General features: G+C 35.2%; 3 protein-coding genes across 7 annotated transcripts; all 3 read right to left on the reverse strand.

Annotated features, from left to right (window-relative positions):
* Positions 1-167: 167 nt before the first annotated feature.
* LOC143470899 (4-galactosyl-N-acetylglucosaminide 3-alpha-L-fucosyltransferase FUT6-like) lies at positions 168-11,729 on the reverse strand. Of its 5 annotated transcripts, none has more exons than XM_076969190.1 (6): positions 6,680-11,729; positions 5,779-5,989; positions 5,584-5,685; positions 3,743-3,816; positions 3,543-3,659; positions 168-2,167 (listed from the first exon to the last, which is right to left on the reverse strand). In XM_076969190.1, the coding sequence occupies exons 1-6, from the start codon at positions 6,742-6,744 to the stop codon at positions 1,339-1,341; spliced, it is 1,398 nt and encodes a 465-aa protein (XP_076825305.1). In that variant the 5' UTR covers positions 6,745-11,729; the 3' UTR covers positions 168-1,338. The 5 variants fall into 5 exon arrangements, with proteins under 5 accessions (XP_076825305.1, XP_076825304.1, XP_076825307.1 ...); XM_076969189.1 differs by having other exon boundaries at positions 168-2,215; XM_076969192.1 differs by lacking the exon at positions 6,680-11,729 and adding an exon at positions 6,379-6,673 and having other exon boundaries at positions 168-2,215.
* On the reverse strand, positions 10,865-13,483 carry LOC143471377 (4-galactosyl-N-acetylglucosaminide 3-alpha-L-fucosyltransferase FUT6-like). The gene is made up of 4 exons (XM_076969840.1): positions 13,473-13,483; positions 11,831-12,564; positions 11,213-11,353; positions 10,865-10,929 (listed from the first exon to the last, which is right to left on the reverse strand). Exons 1-4 carry the CDS (start codon positions 13,481-13,483, stop codon positions 10,865-10,867), a joined length of 951 nt encoding a protein of 316 aa, XP_076825955.1.
* Positions 12,547-17,772, reverse strand: LOC143470900 (uncharacterized). Its single transcript, XM_076969194.1, has 5 exons — positions 17,636-17,772; positions 16,737-16,947; positions 16,547-16,648; positions 13,473-13,589; positions 12,547-12,564 (listed from the first exon to the last, which is right to left on the reverse strand). The coding sequence occupies exons 1-4, from the start codon at positions 17,698-17,700 to the stop codon at positions 13,581-13,583; spliced, it is 387 nt and encodes a 128-aa protein (XP_076825309.1). The 5' UTR covers positions 17,701-17,772; the 3' UTR covers positions 12,547-12,564; positions 13,473-13,580.
* Positions 17,773-18,031: the final 259 nt, after the last annotated feature.

Genomic DNA, 18,031 nt, shown 5'->3' on the forward strand with positions numbered 1-18,031 from the left:
AAATAAAATAATGTCCATGTCCAGATCATTTTTCTGATAAAACGTCTCTATGGTAGTATAGATTAGGTTTTAATCTTGGAAACACGTAGCCTAACTGCCTGTCGAAACTAAAACCTTTGCTAATTTAATTGACAACTATAGGGAACATGCAAGGTTCACTCTCCAGAAACACTCGATATATTGTGTCAGCGGTACTGCATTGTTTAGTAAGTTACGTCTTGCAGTATAAATAAACTGCACAGTTTGCAGAAGTTAAAATAATTTGCGTGAAAACGTAGAAAAGGTACGCCAAAATGTAACAACAACAACAGCAGTTATTGAATAACTTAGTAGCAAATACAAAAAATAGATATCGCATCGCTTACCAAACCTTTTCTTCTGACTACGTATATTTAAATTATGGAATCGTCAATGTTCTCAGCGTTATACTTCGGAGTGTATACAAATGTGAAAATAAATAAATGAATCACTTTTTGACCATAAAATAGTTACCGTAGCCTAATGTATATACATATATACAAATAACCTATACTCACAACATATAAAATCCAACTAAGGTGTATGCTATAGAAGTATAGAGTATATACTCTTCAATTCAGTTTTATTAGACAATAAAACTTCTACTATTATAAGATGAAATGCACATATAAATTGTATAACGCACCAACAGCTATACCGGGTCGTTATTTTGTTAACTAATAAACTATACAGAATCTAACAAAATACCAGCTTACTATAATCTTCCGCTCGATTGGACACTTATCAAACACTTTTCATAAAACAGCAGCGCGATTCGCAGAACGACATCAATCAAGAGTGCAAATATGCGATAGAGCAGGGGCGGGCAAGTTCTTCGGTCGGCGGGCCTGATATGAGAAAATGAAGTACTTGGCGGGCCGGATTGCTGAATAGATTGGAACGCAGCTTTGTCTTATTAATGTTCATGGTCGAAAATGTTTGCTCATAAATGTATGTAGACCCGAACAGAACAAGTAGATTCATGGTCATCTTTCTCAGGTTGGCAAACTTGGACTTATTCAGTGACGCAATACAGGGATTGCGGCAGAATGTGGCCACAGGCCACATTATCATGTAAGACCGGAAACTGTCTGCGGGCCGCTCAAAATCCCGTCGCGGGCCGGATCCGGCCACGGGCCGTATGTTGCCCACCCCTGCGATAGAGCAACCAGTAAAGCACAATCAAATATGACGAATTGAAATAACGGTTTACGATGTGACACTATTTAATGTTATCTACATTATATAGCCATGTTAGCGCTATACATTATTTGTTCTAGGAGTTTGTATCTTTCTTTTGATTAAATACGACATTTACCACTATTTTAGAACCAGACACCGGCAAACACTACAGAGCAGAAAAAACACGCACCCGGAAAGAAATAATTTAAAAGTATACAACTCATGCATTGTACTTAATAAACATTCTCTGTTTTCATTTCCGTAAAACGCGTTGGCCAGGGAAGCAATAGTTCTAGGCTTTTTGCTAAATCCAAACAGTGGAATATTCGAGTAGTTTTGACCATACAGTGGATTGTACAAGTTATCAACGTTTATTCCATGCAAAACACGACATAACTGACAGTATCCGTAACTTCTGTCTTGATATGGCATGTCTTCTTTAGACCTAAATCTCCATTCAAAATACTGTCGGTATGCAGTTTCGTTTTTGTCCAGGTAATTTAAATATTCTACCAAACCATGAACTGAAAAATCTGGAGCGTATATGAAAGATCCCGGTGGTGCTGTTGTTTCATAACTGTGCCTGGAAGGGCCAAGCACTACTGGTACTGCACCTGCTGCTAATGAATTGACAAAAAATTTTTCTGTTATGTAATATTCGCAGTCAATGCTGTTTTCAAATGCTAAGTAAAACTTGTAGTTTTCAAAATTGACATCTTGGCGGCCCGAAAAGCACTTTCCTTTCAAATCCAGTTGTAAACCAGCCGCCTCTAATTGCTCTACGAATTTCATCCGGTAAACAGCTCCAGATGTAAATGCACAATTTGACACCGCCCAAAGTGCAAGTTTTACTTTCTTCTTCAGGATATCGTTGAGCAAACTTTCTTTGTCTTGGTTGAGTCTACTACTAACAGACGACAAACTTCCAATTGCGGTACCATAAGGTTGAACAATATCTGCATCTAACCTGAATAAACCGTGCAGGCATTTCCAAGATATGTCTTTTTCAGTTAGGCTATAAGAAATTTAAACTGGCTATAACGCATCGGTTATATACAATAATTTACTTCTTCCGATCATAGATATCGTATATGAGCTACAGTTTACTAAACTACAGTATCACACAAAATTTAAGAATCGCGATAAATGATGATTAAACGACTTCAACTATTCAGTATAGCTAATTAGTATTTGCATTGCCATGACAAGTCTTACTTATTATACTTTATGCCCAATAATCTAGATCAGGGGTTCTTAAACTTTTTGGTACACGCCCCCCTTGACGGTACCTAAAAATTTCGCGCCCCCCTCATTGCAAAATAAAAAAGCATTAAACAAAACAACAATTTATTTTCAATTAACTTTCATTAATGAGAAGGATGTAGTTATTTTTGGGAAACCAAACGATTAATTCGAGGCTTTGTGGAAGATAATGCACATCTTAAGTCGGCTGCACAGTCAAGTTTGTTCCTAGGTTTTGGTTTTATATTCATGAAGATGACGCTGAAAACGACTTGGTCTCAAAACGTCGTTGCTTAGCTTTTCTAAGCATATCACGCATTGCGGTACGACTTTTTAGTTCGCTGTGGTATCTATACAGCCATACGTCAGATAATTTTGGTCATACTTTCTCTTTTTTCCACTCAATGCAGTTAGTTTAATTACTAAAATATCTGGTTATTAAATCAATACTAAATTTAAGTTTTACTTCATTTTACGGTTTTAATATTGGCTGACGTTGGTTTTACCGTATTTAAACCGGATGCGCGACATTACTATTTTTATTATGTGTGGCCGACACTGCACACAAGTTTTCAATCGTTAATGACTCGAAAATTATACGTCGTAAACTGATCGTATATTTACAGGTTAGTAGCAAAAACATCTGGTTTCCTGTGTACATCATTATTGTAAAACTAAAGAAAATGCACTTAGTGTAAATTAAGTATTTCTACAAGTGATACATTTGTAAAAGTTTGTCTTGTTACACCGCCCCCCCCCGTTGTGAGAAAAACAGGTCGCGCTAAAAGAGAACAGTTAGTCGAGCTAGGATTGCATGACTGAGTAAAGGAAAACAATACGCTTCAACGCGGAGAGACAACAAATATTATGACGTAACAATTGACGTATTTCAGAATCAAATTTCAAAAATGCAATTGCCATCGTGACACACTTTAAAATTTTAATAAAAATGAACCTATAGCGAAAGTCAAGAAAGCATGTTTAGACATAGCTCATATAATAGACAGTTTGTCATCTCTCGCGCCCCCTTATGAATGTTACACGCCCCCCAGTTTAAGAACCACTGATCTAGATTCTAGAAGAACATACTACTAAAATACCTGTAAGACATTGTGAGGTTAAAGTAGTTGCGAAAATTAGTGAGTTTCCACCGGTGAGCTAAGCGAACAGACCTCGTAGATTCAGCTGTCCACCAAACGTAGTTTTGATCAAGACGTCTGCAATAGCACCGATATAATGAGCACAATTTTTTGTGACGCGTAAAATTCCAGTACAGATTTAAATTAGTAAGCATACATACCTATAATGAGGCATTGTCATAGAATTAATATTGGAGAAATGAAACAGTAAAGCTTTGGTTTCTTTTTCGTAAATCTGTTTGAAAAAGTAGTCAAATCATCAAACATTTTGTCCGTCCGAATGTATATTGCCATTCAACTCAAAGTAATTATTTTTATCTGCGTTCTAGAGCTATACCAATTCGCAAGGATGGCAGTCTGTGTGGATTTTTAAACTATAGGCCTACTATCCGGAGCATAATGTAGACCTCAAGTTTAAAGCTATACAAAAGTCTGGGCAATTTTTTAACCCCGGAATAATGTCCGAATATGAAAAACTTCTAGTTTGTGTTGGGGCTAGGAAACTTAATCCAGCTGATAGCCGGTAGCCTGCTACAAAAGCAAGTGACTAACAAGTCTGTTGACAAAAAACTAGCCAAAAATATAGCCTATAGTACCAAAGAGGTTAATCGGACAAAAAGGTTTTGTAACCTACGAAAATACGACAATGAGTTACGCTAGGCTATGGTCATCAATTTAATGCTTAGATTTAGGCCTGCTATTATAATTTTTCCATCATGAGCACTGAAGGTGATGTAGCATGACATACAGTACTTTTATGATGCAATAAACTTCCTTGTGGTTCTTGAGAATAAGAATATTTCTGTTATTTTAGTGACCATTGCAGATACCGTATAGCTGGCAGCTATAACACCTTATGACCACCGGTTTACACAGCTTAAGAAATGCAACTAAAATTTCCAGCCTTAGCAGCCATTTTGAATTTCCATCAATTGGTTCTCGTTCACAAGACATAAATTATGTGTTTTTTGTGCTCTATGTTAAATCTCCATCCTATGCAGAGATCACCCTTATACCAAAACTTAAAATATGCTCAGTTAGAGCACAGAAATTTAACTGTTTGTTTTTAGTTGACCCTCAATCCTCATTCAAAAACAAATTTGAAATTCCATGTAATTGGAAGCACATATTTTAAATCCAGACATCAGTAGTTTTGCAAAAATTTATAATATGTCTATGCCTAAAACCAATGCCCCACAAGTGATTGTGGAGTACTCGCAGACAGACGAACAGGACACGGCACAACTTATATCAACATAGCTTTAGAATCGAAGGTCAGCCTGTCGTGTTCTGTCTTACTTTTATATTGTATTCATCATAAGCAAGCTGGTCACAAACATGATTCTATAAAGACTGAATTAACCCAGATGTTAAAGCCACGAGCTAGCGATCCGATATAGACATCATAAGACAATGCAATAAAGATAGCACTTCAATACACTACACAACTTATCGTCTGAATGACCTCAGTAAACCAGAAAAAGATGGTACAATTCTGTTTTCGATAAAAATGCGTTTTGAAAACTAATCAAAGTTTTTAAAATATCCAATTAAAAGCATATGGGAATTACCGTTAACCGTTAATGGACTTTTGCTATTTTTCATTATTTTTTGTTTACTAGAACTACTCTTACAATAGCTTAGGCCTTGGGCTATACATGTTTCAAAAAAATTGGGTTGTAGTTTTTATTAATGTTTAGTTGTTGGTTTCTTAGGTTTTAGGTTAAAATACGATGAATACAAAATCTTGTTAAGTATAGTTTATCAATTTTTTACGACATAAGTTTGCTTTAATTACTGAATTTCATCAAAGACAACAAAGTTATATGCAATTAATTTAATGACAAAGATGAAGCTCTACTCGGCCTGTTGTCTTGAAGAATACAGTCGATGAGTTTACCGGCTGCTCTCACGGAAAACCTACTACTGTATTACAAAATAAAGTAATCTAGTAGCCATAGCCTACTGACCACAGCTGTAGCTGTACGCTACATTTACTTACCAGACTTCTATCAGCAGTTACATTGCAAAAACCGCAGTTCTCCTTATCAGTCAACATATTTCCAAATTTCCCAAACGGCTGATACCATACAACAATGTTGATCTTAAAAAATCCAGAAAGCTTTTATCAGTATACTTTTAGTAAGTCTTTTGTGCGATGAAAGTTACTTAAAATATAGTTGAATCTATAGGCTACCTTTTCTTGAGATGCCAGCTTTAGTGCCGTTTTCAGCTGTTGACGAATCGTTTCATTGAACACCATTGAACTCAAGTTGCCTTTTCCATCTTTTGTTTCTTTTTGTTGAAAGTAGTTTATCTTATTACTGTAAGTAACATCATACGTGTAGTTTACATCAATCCACAAGCAAGTGAGTAGTGTAGCAAACGAGCAAAAGAAGAAAATTTTCCTGAAAAACAATAATTGTTTGGCGAGATGTAGTTCTTGGTTGTACCGTATATACAAGTGGATATATGTTTCAACATTTTAGGTGTCATATATACTGACGAGGTATATTGCAAGATATAACTCGTAATAGTTTTGTAAAAATAAGAAAAGAATGATTTAATTAGTTTTTTTTTATTATTCTAGTACGCTGCAACATCCCTCCAATTGGCTCTGTCTGTATATGATCTATGTCAGGCTGATATCTTCAGTAATAAAAATTTTGCCTCGTGATGTAAAATTGCAAAAATAACTTATAACATATGAAAAATATGGGTAAAACACGAAGAGAAATTGAAAATACACAGACTCTTTGAACATTAATACATTCCAACAAAGGTTTTCATCACCCACCTATATAAGCCTATATATAGATCAAATGTAGGCTATTTCCAATAATAAAAACAGAAAATTGCTCCAAGAGACTTCTATAGGTTTTCATAATTAACCTGTAGCTTATAGTAAATTGTCGATTTTAATAGCCTACAGAAAAAGTGTTTAAAAGAACTCATTCAATTTTATTCGATACGTATGTAGACTACCTTTAAGATAATATCGCAAACGCTAAATATAGATAAAATGTAAAATAAAGTCGTACATTGGTATAAAGTATGGTACAAAATAGTAAACACTTGGACTATTTTAACTGACTTACCTTGCCCATGCCAACGACCATTCTATTTTCAGAAATTTCTGTGCAACTGCCATGATGGTTGACATACAGATGTATAGGCTTATATGTATAAAACTGAAGGACCATTTACAATGAAATCACTATAATATAATGAACCCTAACAACTATTATCTATTAAATTATTAACACGTACACTGTCGTACAGTCGTGGCCAAAAGTTTAAAACCAGACTTGATTTATGACGTTTTTCTATTACGTCATAATTCTGCATCAGATATTGTTTCAGTTGCATCATCTTTATTCTGGGTCGAAATCTGATGTAATCAGTCATTATTTAGCAAATATCAATTGAACATTAGCCAGTGGAGATTACTTTTATGTATTATTTATCTGCCTAAAATGGGTAAAATGTGCTTACTTTCGGAGGTTCAGCTATGTCAAATTGTTGTTTTCCACAGGGAAGGCTACACAGAACGTTAATTTGGTGAGCGGCTTGGATTTAGTAAAACTGCTGTGCATCAGGCAATTGTGAAATTTAAGAAATCAGGAACTTATACTGATGCAAAACGCAGTGGTCGTCCCCGGAAAATAACTCTGACATCTTCATGAAAAGGCAAGTGGTGAAGTCTGCAACATGTTCAGCCAAAAAAATCAGGGCCAATTTGAATGAAGCCGGTATGCCAGTCAGCAGGAGGACTGTTAGTCTGGATCCGTGATTAGACTGTTAGTCTAATCAAGTTAGTCTGGATCCGTGAAATTGCTGAACAACTTTGCAATAATTTAATCGAAAGTATGCCCAGACGAATCACGGCCGTCATCAAAGCGAAAGGAGGACACACCAAATATTAAAAATTTGAGAGTTTGATGCAAAATACAATATAAATGCTTATTACTTTGCCTTATATATAGTTTAGCAAGAAATAAATAAAAAAACGACAAGAAATAGGACGAAGAACTGTTTTTCTAGAATTTCGCGGTTTAGTCTGAAACTTTTGGCCACGACTGTATTATCTATTTCGAAAAATGTTTATCACTTTGTTTGCGATACTTATATCTATTCCTTATGACTTATGTTATATGGTACGTTCTTAGAGATCCATTTTTGAAAAAATGTGTGTACTTTTCCTTTTGTACCGTAGGCCTACTTTATAGTTATCTGATATTTTTAATTGTGGCTTTGAGTGCTAAATCTTGATCTACACTGTGCTACTTTTGTGATTAAAATACGTTGTTTCTACACAACTGCAGTCCAATTTAGGCTTCTATGTGAGATATATATGACTGTGCAATAACAAATGTCAATCATTTTATGTAAATACTCAGGCCTTCTTTTTTAGAATAAAATATTTCTTGAGAAAAATGTCTGCAAATCTTTTTATGATTTGATGATATAGCCGCCCTTTATATATACGGACCTTTCTCAAAAGCAAAATACAGATGAACCGGTAATTAGCTTTACATTTTGAATAAGTACCCGAAAGCAACTATAAGCAAACAGTATCCAACTTCTCACCAGCAAGCTATAGCTTACTGTTCACTTTTAACCACAATCAAATAACTCAAACTCGTAAAATTGATGCCGCATAATTACATTACAGCGGTACGTGCTGAAGTTCTGCAATTTTATAAATAAACTTTAGTACCTGTAACTCTTTCAATACTTTTCTTTCGAGTGTTTGCGACATCCATTAACCAGTCGTTGGGCTCGACTTAGCGTCAATAAACCATCACTTTATCTGGATGAAAGCTCAAATAGACAATAACCTGCTTTTTATGAAAGGTTTCAATAGACTTATGTTTGGGTATGATCAACATTTAGCTTTGAGTGCTAAATGTTGATCTACGCTGTGCTACTTTTGTGATTAAAATACGTTGTTTCTACACAACTGCAGTCCAATTTAGGCTTCTATGTGAGATATATATGACTGTGCAATAACAAAGGTCAATCATTTTATTTAAATACTCAGGCCTTCTTTTTTAGAATAAAATATTTCTTGAGAAAAATGTCTGCAAATCTTTTTATGATTTGATGATATAGCGGCCCTTTATATATACGGACCTTTCTCAAAAGCAAAATATAGCTGAACCGGTAACTAGCTTTACATTTTGAATAAGTACCCGAAAGCAACTATAAGCAAACCCGAGTAACCCAAGTAACCCAGCAAACCCAACTATAACCTGCTTTTTATGAAAGGTTTCAATACACTGTTATATTTGGGTATGATCAACATTTAGCTTTGAGTGCTGAATGTTGATCTACACTGTGCTTCTTTTGTGATTGAAATACGTTGTTTCTACACAACTGCAGTCCAATTTAGGCTTCTATGTGAGATATATATGACTGTGCAATAACAAATGTCAATCATTTTATCTAAATACTCAGGCCTGAAAGTGGTCAGACTGTTGAAAGAAAGTGGTTGGTGAAAATGGTCAGACTGTTTATAGTCCAGGTATATAATCTGCTTCAAGTTGTTTTGTCCAAATCATGGCTGCTTGAATATTAAAGGGAAAACGTTATTTCTATCAAGGGCTTTTTTAAAGCAGTTAAGAGTAGAATACCATAAGCAGAGGCATAACCGATAAGAGCTTCAAACATTAAACAAAATCATTGCGGTTATCAATTTCTCTAGGTTTCAACAGCGCAAGAGAAACGACAATATCTCATATAATTTATACACAATACGCATATTGCGTAGCATAGGAAAATATATAATTACTACCTCAGATAATAGATTACACTGGTCAACACGATTTTTGCGGCAGACTGTGTTGGGGTCTTTTTTAACTAATTTTGGGGCGCTGAATCCGAATCTGGCATTATTTTTTTTCAATCACATCACGTTTTTGAGATATTATATATGTTTAGTATAAATAATACCGCAAATCGGAAACCGCCTTGAAATGTAGAGGTTGTTTTAATCAAAACTGCTGGAACGCTTAAACATGCAAAACACGAACACAAAGCCTCGAAATCATTTAAAAAACATAACTAGAAACTAACCGTTGAACAATCAATGTAATGATACAGAAATGCCACAATCTTTAAGTGCTCGAAAATTGTCGTTTTAATGGCTTTCGTTTATGGGTAGTGGTGTAATTTTCTCTCTTCAAGTTCCAGCAGTAATCTGCCATCATGTGGCAGTCCCATCGGCCTTAGTAGCGCTCTTTCATATAACTATAATGTCTTAGTGCAGTGGTTCTTAACCTTTTTTCTATCAAGCCCCCCTTCAATAATGGTCATTTGCCTCGCGCCCCCCTAGATTTTAAATAAGTATCATACTAACAAAATTGCTGTTTTGTCCGTTTATTGTACATATCAGTGAGATACTTGACACTGCTTCTTAGCGACTAGATTTTTAATGCGAGGTTTAACTCCAGAGAGTGAACAACGTAAGTCTCCTTCAACACTCAGCCTGTTTCTGTACTTGGTCTTGATAGCAACGAGAGCAGAAAATGCAGCTTCAAAAGTAAAAGTCAGGCATGAGCATTGCCACAACGCATAGCGCCGTAGCCTATTATTTTTATTTCATTGTCATTCATGAGCTAAAATAAGATAAAATACAAAATAAGACGAACAGCATAGGTCGTAGGACATTAAAGAAATTAAAAAAAATTGAAATTGTTGTAGAGCTCGCGCCCCCCCCTGAGAGATGCTTCACGCCCCCCTGGTTAAGAACCACTGTCTTAGTGAAAGCGCTCACCTTATTCTTCACTGAAGTCCCCAAGGTTTTCAGAAAAGTAATCTAAATGATTTTTCAGAAAATGTGGCTTTATGCTCATATTGCATTTCATCTCTTGCATGCTGGATAACATTTCTTTTAAGAGGTCTCGATAGTTCTCTGCCTTTCTGTTGCCAAAAAAGTTACTAACAACTAAAGAAAAAGCATTCCAAGCCCTTGCTTCAACTGTGTTCATTGATGGTGCAAAGTTTGGATCTCTGAGCAGCTTCCTTATTTGTGGGCCACTAAAAACTCCAGCCTTTTTCTTTCTTTTCTTCACTGAGACTTGGGAAGGCTTAGCAGATCTACTTAAAGCAATCTCCATTGTGATCAAAAGCCTTAGCATATCAATTCATTGCCCCACGTTTGATGGGAAGTAGCAGCAGGATGATCTTCTTGGTATCTACTAACGGGTTATGAATGATATTTTTCTCTCCAGATGTTAAACTGCTCCTTTCTGGCTACTTATCTTTTATCCAATGCTCATCTATGGCTCTGCTATCCCAGTAGCAGAGAAAACAAGGGTATTTGGTGTAAAACCACCTTGCTGTCCTAATAGAAGGTTCATTATTTTTATGTCTACACATAATCCCCAGCCATGATCACTGTACTGTGTTTCAGTACTTTGATCTTGACCCTTAAATAAGTTCTACCATGGGTTCTTCCCATACTTCGGAGTGCATACAAATATGACAATAAATAAAATGAATCATTTTTTGACCATAAACTAGTTAGCCTAATGTATATATATATATATACAAATAACCTATACTCACAACATATAAAATCCAACTAAAGTGTAAACTATAGAGCGGCGATTCTCAAACTGTCCTACGCGGCACACTAGTGTGCTGCCACAAATTTTCAGGTGTTCCGCGAATCTTTTTGGAATTTTGGAGAAGAACTGCATAAATATTTAAAATAAGGCATGCAGACAAGCATATGCGTCTAAAAAGCGCTGTAACTTCTTCAATAGCTGATAAATAAGCACATGTCTATCCAATAAATGAATGGTATAACACACCAACAACTATAGCCTACCAGGTCGTTATTTTGTTAACTAATAAACTTTACAGAATCTAACAAAATACCAGCTTACTATAATCTTCCGCTCGATTGGACACTTATCAAGCACTTTTCATAAAACAACAGCGCGATTCGCAGAACAACATCAATCAAGAGTGCAAATATGCGATAAAGCAACCAACAAAGCACAATCAAATAACGAATTGAAGTAACGATTTACGATGTGACACTATTTAATGTTATCTACATTATAATATATAGCCATGTTAGCGCTATACATTATTTGTTCTAGGAGTTTGTATCTTTCTTTTGATTAAATACGACATTCACCACTTTTTTAGAACCAGACACCGGCAAACAATACAGAGCAGAAAAAACAAGCACCCGGAAAGAAATAATTTAAAAGTATACAACTCATGCATTGTACTTAATAAGCATTCTCTGTTTTCATTTCCGTAAAACGCGTTGGCCAGGGAAGCGATAATTCTAGGCTTTTTGCTAAATCCAAACAGTGGAATATTCGAGTAGTTTTGACCATACAGTGGATTATACAAGTTATCAACGTTTATTCCATGCAAAACACGACATAACTGACAGTATCCATAACTTCTGTCTTGATATGGCATGTCTTCTTTAGACCTAAATCTCCATTCAAAATACTGTCGGTATGCAGTTTCGTTTTTGTCCAGGTAATTTAAATATTCTACCAAACCATGAACTGAAAAATCTGGAGCGTATATGAAAGATCCCGGTGGTGCTGTTGTTTCATAACTGTGCCTGGAAGGGCCAAGCACTACTGGTACTGCACCTGCTGCTAATGAATTGACAAAAAATTTTTCTGTTATGTAATATTCGCAGTCAATGCTGTTTTCAAATGCTAAGTAAAACTTGTAGTTTTCAAAATTGACATCTTGGCGGCCCGAAAAGCACTTTCCTTTCAAATCCAGTTGTAAACCAGCCGCCTCTAATTGCTCTACGAATTTCATCCGGTAAACAGCTCCAGATGTAAATCCACAATTTGACACCGCCCAAAGTGCAAGTTTTACTTTCTTCTTCAGGATATCGTTGAGCAAACTTTCTTTGTCTTGGTTGAGTCTACTACTAACAGACGACAAACTTCCAATTGCGGTACCATAAGGTTGAACAATATCTGCTTCTAACCTGAATAAACCGTGCAGGCATTTCCAAGATGTCTTTTTCAGTTAGGCTATAAGTAATTGAAACTGGCTATAACGCATCGGTTATATACAATAGTTTACTTCTTTCGATCATAGATATCGTATATGAGCTACAGTTTACTAAACTACTGTATCACACAAAATTTAAGAATCGCGATAAATGATGATTAAACGACTTCAACTATTCAGTATAGTTAATTATTATTTGCATTGCCATGACAAGTCTTACTTATTATTAGGGCAACCAAAAGTCAATATGGTCAATTTTTTTTTACCTGCTCAGAATGCTATGAAACAAGCACAAAACAAATTTCAGCTTTGTACGACGTGTGGTATAGAAGTTATTAGGTCAGATAAAGTCAAAATGTTACGTTAGGTCAAAATACGGTCAAATTGTTTCGTTAGGTCTTTTTTTTAGGTCAAAATCTATTAAACTTGTAATTTTGTAACCATTTTGTAATATTATTCTTCCGTTTTTCTCTTTTCTTGTACCGCAAACAATTCCAGTCCCGCAAATTTTACTTAGAACCCAAGCCACAAAGAGAGGGAAGGCTTTTCAACGCGTTTGGTGACGTCACGATGTGACGTCATTGCATTTGAAACTGCAAGTTGTCAATCTTAATACGCAGAAACGAAAAAAAAGTCAACACTAGAAAAGCATTTTGTCATTTTTAAATGCAGCTTTAGATTAGAAAGTTGCTGTAGACAGTGTAGAGACTATCAGTATAGCGTTTTTCAAAATGAGGTCAAAATTTAAACTTTTTAGGTCAAAATGAGGTCAAAATTTGCAAATTTTAAGGTCAAAATTTAAAATTTTTAGGTCAAAAAACTGGTTGCCCTACTTATTATACTTTATGCCCAATAATCTAGAAGAATATACTACTAAAATACCTGTAAGACATTGTGAGGTTAAAGTAGTTACGAAAATTAGTGAGCTTCCACCAGTGAGCTAAGCGAACAGACCTCGTAGATTCAGCTGTCCACCAAACGTAGTTTTGATCAAGACGTCTGAAATAGCACCGATATAATGAGCACAATTTTTTGTGGCGCGTAAAATTTCAGTACAGATTTAAATTAGTAAGCATACATACCTATAATGAGGCATTGTCATAAAATTAATATTCGAGAAATGAAACAGTAAAGCTTTGGTTTCTTTTTCGTAAATCTGTTTGAAAAAGTAGTCAAATCATCAAACATTTTGTCCGTCCAAATGTATATTTCCATTCTACTCAATGTAATTATTTTTATCTGCGTTCTAGAGCTATACCAATTCGCAAGGACGGCAGTCTGCGTGGATTTTTCAACTATACTATCCGGAGCATAATGTAGACCTCAAGTTCAAAGCTATACAAAAGCCTGGGCAATTTTTTAACCCCGGAATAATGTCCCGATATGAAAAACTTCTAGTTTGTGTTGGGGTTAGGAAGCTTAATCCGGCTGATAGCCGTTAGCCTGCTAAAGCAATTAGTGACTAACAAGTTTGTTGACAAAAAACTAGCCAAAATTTAGCCTATAGTACCAAAGAGGTTAATCGGGCAAAAAGGTTTTGTAACCTACCAAAATACGACAAAAAGTTACGCTATGGTCATCAATTTAATACTTCCTTGTGGTTCTTGAGAATAAAAATGTTTTTGTTACTTTACTGACCATTGCAGATACCGTATAGCAGCTATTACCATATTTTCGTGGCCTAAAATCCGGACATTCTTTAGTGCCCACTAGCGGTTTTTAAAATCCGTCTAGCAACTGCACAATATGCAATATCATTTTCTTCAAAACTTTTCAAGGCAGAATCTATCGAATACAGTGCAAGTACAGATGTTACAATAGCTTCCGTCTTTGTTCAGGCACAGGAAAACTTTTTTGCCAAGTCAGAATCAGGGAACGTTTTTTTCAGCAAAGATGACGTAAAATCCATTGATAAAAAGCTATTGTGATGCTTAACTGTGTGAAAGCATATGTACCCTCGGCAGCAGTGACTTGATCTTCTGCTTTACTTCTTGTTGTGGCAAAATAGTTTGTCACTTGAGTTGATCCTGAAGCTCCTCTTACTGCTTTGCCATGTTTATCAGAACTGAGATGTAATTTTAAATCTCCACTACCTTTGTGTGAAACTGAGATGTATGTTCCCGGTTTGCAAACTAAACACTCTGCTTCCCATTCATTTCTACCCTTTCTGAAGCATGGGTGTTTTGCTTGCATTTCATCCGTGAATTTACATTTTCGCTTAGCAATATTCTAAATCTACAGTAAAACAATTACAAAATTAAATTTTACCACTTAACATATTCGGCTCGCATCTTCAACTAGAACAGGGGTTCTAAAACTTATGGAGAGGCGCCCCAGCTTGACGGTGCGAACAAAACCCGCGCCCCACTTCGAAATCATTAAGCATTAAACAAACGACAATTTCCTTGGTATTCTCATTTGGTCTGCAATAGACTTCTTGTTGCGCTATTTTTCTACTGCTTTCACTGCTTTATAATTTTCTTCAGCGAATATACGCTCTTATCGTTTCAGACATGTTCTAAAATTTACAACATTTAGAATTTAGAATTAAATTTTGCAATATCCACCAAGATATAAGGCCTTCAGCTAATAGCCCAGCTCCACTCATCCATGTATCATTGTATCCCAAATAGAGCACTGTATTGTCGTTTATGACGTAACAATGAAATTATTACCCGTAACGCAACAAACAATTTAAAAAAATTCCGGACATTTAAGCTTATTTTAGCATTCCCCCCCGGACGCAGTTTGAACACTAAAATTCTGGACATGTCCGGGGAAATCCGGACGTATGGCAACCCTAGTTTAGCTGGCAGCTAAAACACCTTATGACGACCGGTATGCACAGCTCAAGAAATGTAACTAAATTTCCAGTCTTAGCAGCCACTTTGAATTTCGTTCAATTGGTTCTCGTTCACAAGACATAAATTATGTGTTTTTTGTGCTCTATGTTAAATCTCCATCCTATGCAGAGATCACCCTTATACCAAAACTTAAAATATGTTCATTTAGAGCACAGAAATTTAACTGTTTAATTTTAGTTGACCCTCAATCCTCATTCAAAAACAAATTCGAAATTGCATGTGATTGGAAGCACTTACGTATTTTAATTCTAGACATCAGTATTTTTACAAAGATTTATAATATGTCTATGCCTAAACCCAATGCCCCACAAGTGATTGCGTAGTACTCGCAGAGAGACGAACAGGACATGGCACAACTTATATCAACATAGCTTTGGGATCTAAGGTCAGCCTGTCGTGTTCTGTGTTACTTTTGTATTGTATTCATCATAAGCATGCTGGTCACAAACATGATTCTATAAAGACTGAATTAACCCAGACGTCAAAGCCATGAGCTAGCGATCCAATATAGGCATCATAAGACAATGCAATAAACATAGCACTTCAATACACTACACAACCTATCGTCAGAATGACCTTAATAAACCAAAAAATATATAAAAAATATTCTGGTTTCGATAAAAATGCGTTTTTGAAACTAATCAAAGTTTTTAAAATATCCAATTAAAAGCATATGGGAATCACCGTTAACCGTTAATGGACTTTTGCTATGTTTCATTATTTTTTTTACTAGAACTACGCTTACTATAGCTTAGGCTATACAATATACATGTTTAAAAAAAATTGGGTTGGAGTTTTTATTATTGTTTAGTTGTTGGTTGAAAATACGATGAATACAAAATCATTTTAAGTATAGTTTATCAAATTTTTACGACATAAGTTTGTTTTAATTACTGAATTTCATCAAATACAACAAAGTTATATGCAATTAATTGAATGACAAAAATGAAGCTCTACTCGGCCTGTTGTCTTGAAGAATACAGTCAATAAGTTTACCGGTTGCTCTCACGGCAAACTACTATTACGAAATAAAGTAATCTAGTAGCTATAGCCTACTAATCACAGCTGCAGCTGTACGCTAGATTTGCTTACCAGACTTCTGTCAGCGGTTACATTGCAAAAACCGCAGTGCTCCTTATCAGTCAACATATTTCCAAATTTCCCAAACGGCTGATACCATACAACAATGTTGATCTTAAAAAATCCAGAAAGCTTTTATCAGTATACTTTTAGTAAGTCTTTTGTGCGATGAAAGTTACTTAAAATATAGTTGAATCTATACCTTTTCTTGAGATGCTAGCTTTAGTGCCGTTTTCAGCTGTTGACGAATCGTTTCATTAAACACCATTGAACTCAAGTTGCCTTTTCCATCTTTTGTTTCTTTTTGTTGAAAGTAGTTTATCTTATTACTGTAAGTAACATCGTACGTGTAGTTTACATCAATCCACAAGCAAGTGAGTAGTGTAGCAAGCGTGCAAAAGAAGAAAATTTTCCTGAAAAACAATTGTTTGGCGAGATGTAGTTCTTGGTTGTACCGTATATACAAGTGGATATATGTTTCAACATTTTAGGTGTCATATATACTGACGAGGTATATTGCAAGATATAACTCGTAATAGTTTTGTAAAAATAAGAAATGAATGATTAAATTAGGTTTTTTTTATTATTGTATTACGCTGCAACATCCCTCCAATTGGCTCTGTCGGCATATGATCTATGACAGGCTAATATCTTTAGTAGTAAAAATTTTGCTTCGTGATGTAAAATGGCAAATATTGCAAAAATAGCTTATAACATATGAAAATTATGGGTGAAACACGAAGAGAACTTAAAAATACACAGACTCTTTGAACGTTAATACATTCCAACAAAGGTCTTCATCACCCACCTATATATATCTAGATCAAATGTAGGCTATTTCCAATAACGAAAACAGAAAATTGCTCAAAGGGCTTCTATAGGTTTTCATAATCAGCTTATAGCTTATAGTAAATTGTCGATTTTAATAGCCTACAGAATTAGTGTTTATAAGAACTCATTCAATTTTATTCGATACGTATGTAGACTACCTTAAAATAATATCGCAGACGCTAAATATAGATAAAATGTGCAATAAAGTCGTACATTGGTATAATGTATCGTACAAAATAGTAAACACTTGGACTATTTTAACTGACTTACCTTGCCCATGCCAACGACCATTTTATTTGCAGCAATTTCTGTGCAACTGCCATGATGGTTGACATACAGATGTATAGGCTTATATGTATAACACTGAAGGACCATTTACAATGAAATCACTAGTATAATAATGAACCCTAACAACTATTAATTATTATCTATTAATTATTAACATGGACAGTCGTGGCCAAAAGTTTAAAACCAGACTTGATTTATGACGCTTTTTATTACGTCATAATACTGCATCAGATATTGTTTCAGTTGCATCATCTTTATTCTGGGTCGAAATCTGATGTAATCAGTCATTATTTAGTAAATATCAATTGAACATTAGCCAGTAGAGATTACTTTTCTGTATTTTTCTGCCTAAAGGTTCAGCGATGTCAAATTGTCCAC

Source organism: Clavelina lepadiformis, chromosome 9 (assembly GCF_947623445.1).
Source record: "Clavelina lepadiformis chromosome 9, kaClaLepa1.1, whole genome shotgun sequence".
Taxonomy (NCBI): Eukaryota; Metazoa; Chordata; class Ascidiacea; order Aplousobranchia; family Clavelinidae; genus Clavelina; species Clavelina lepadiformis.

Coding starts and splice junctions, on each gene's coding strand:
- LOC143470899 (XM_076969189.1), bottom strand. CDS start 6,744: ATGTCAACCATCATGGCAGTTGCACAGAAATTTCTGAAAATAGAATGG. Junction 5,990..6,679: donor TGGTCGTTGGCATGGGCAAG/GTAAGTCAGTTA, acceptor ATTGTTTTTCAG/GAAAATTTTCTTCTTTTGCT. Junction 2,216..3,542: donor AACCTCACAATGTCTTACAG/GTATTTTAGTAG, acceptor AATTTCTTATAG/CCTAACTGAAAAAGACATAT.
- LOC143470900 (XM_076969194.1), bottom strand. CDS start 17,700: ATGTCAACCATCATGGCAGTTGCACAGAAATTGCTGCAAATAAAATGG. Junction 16,948..17,635: donor TGGTCGTTGGCATGGGCAAG/GTAAGTCAGTTA, acceptor ATTGTTTTTCAG/GAAAATTTTCTTCTTTTGCA. Junction 16,649..16,736: donor AGCTAGCATCTCAAGAAAAG/GTATAGATTCAA, acceptor GGATTTTTTAAG/ATCAACATTGTTGTATGGTA.
- LOC143471377 (XM_076969840.1), bottom strand. Junction 11,354..11,830: donor AAACAGAGAATGCTTATTAA/GTACAATGCATG, acceptor CTTATTTATCAG/CTATTGAAGAAGTTACAGCG. Junction 10,930..11,212: donor GCAGCACACTAGTGTGCCGC/GTAGGACAGTTT, acceptor ACCTTCTATTAG/GACAGCAAGGTGGTTTTACA.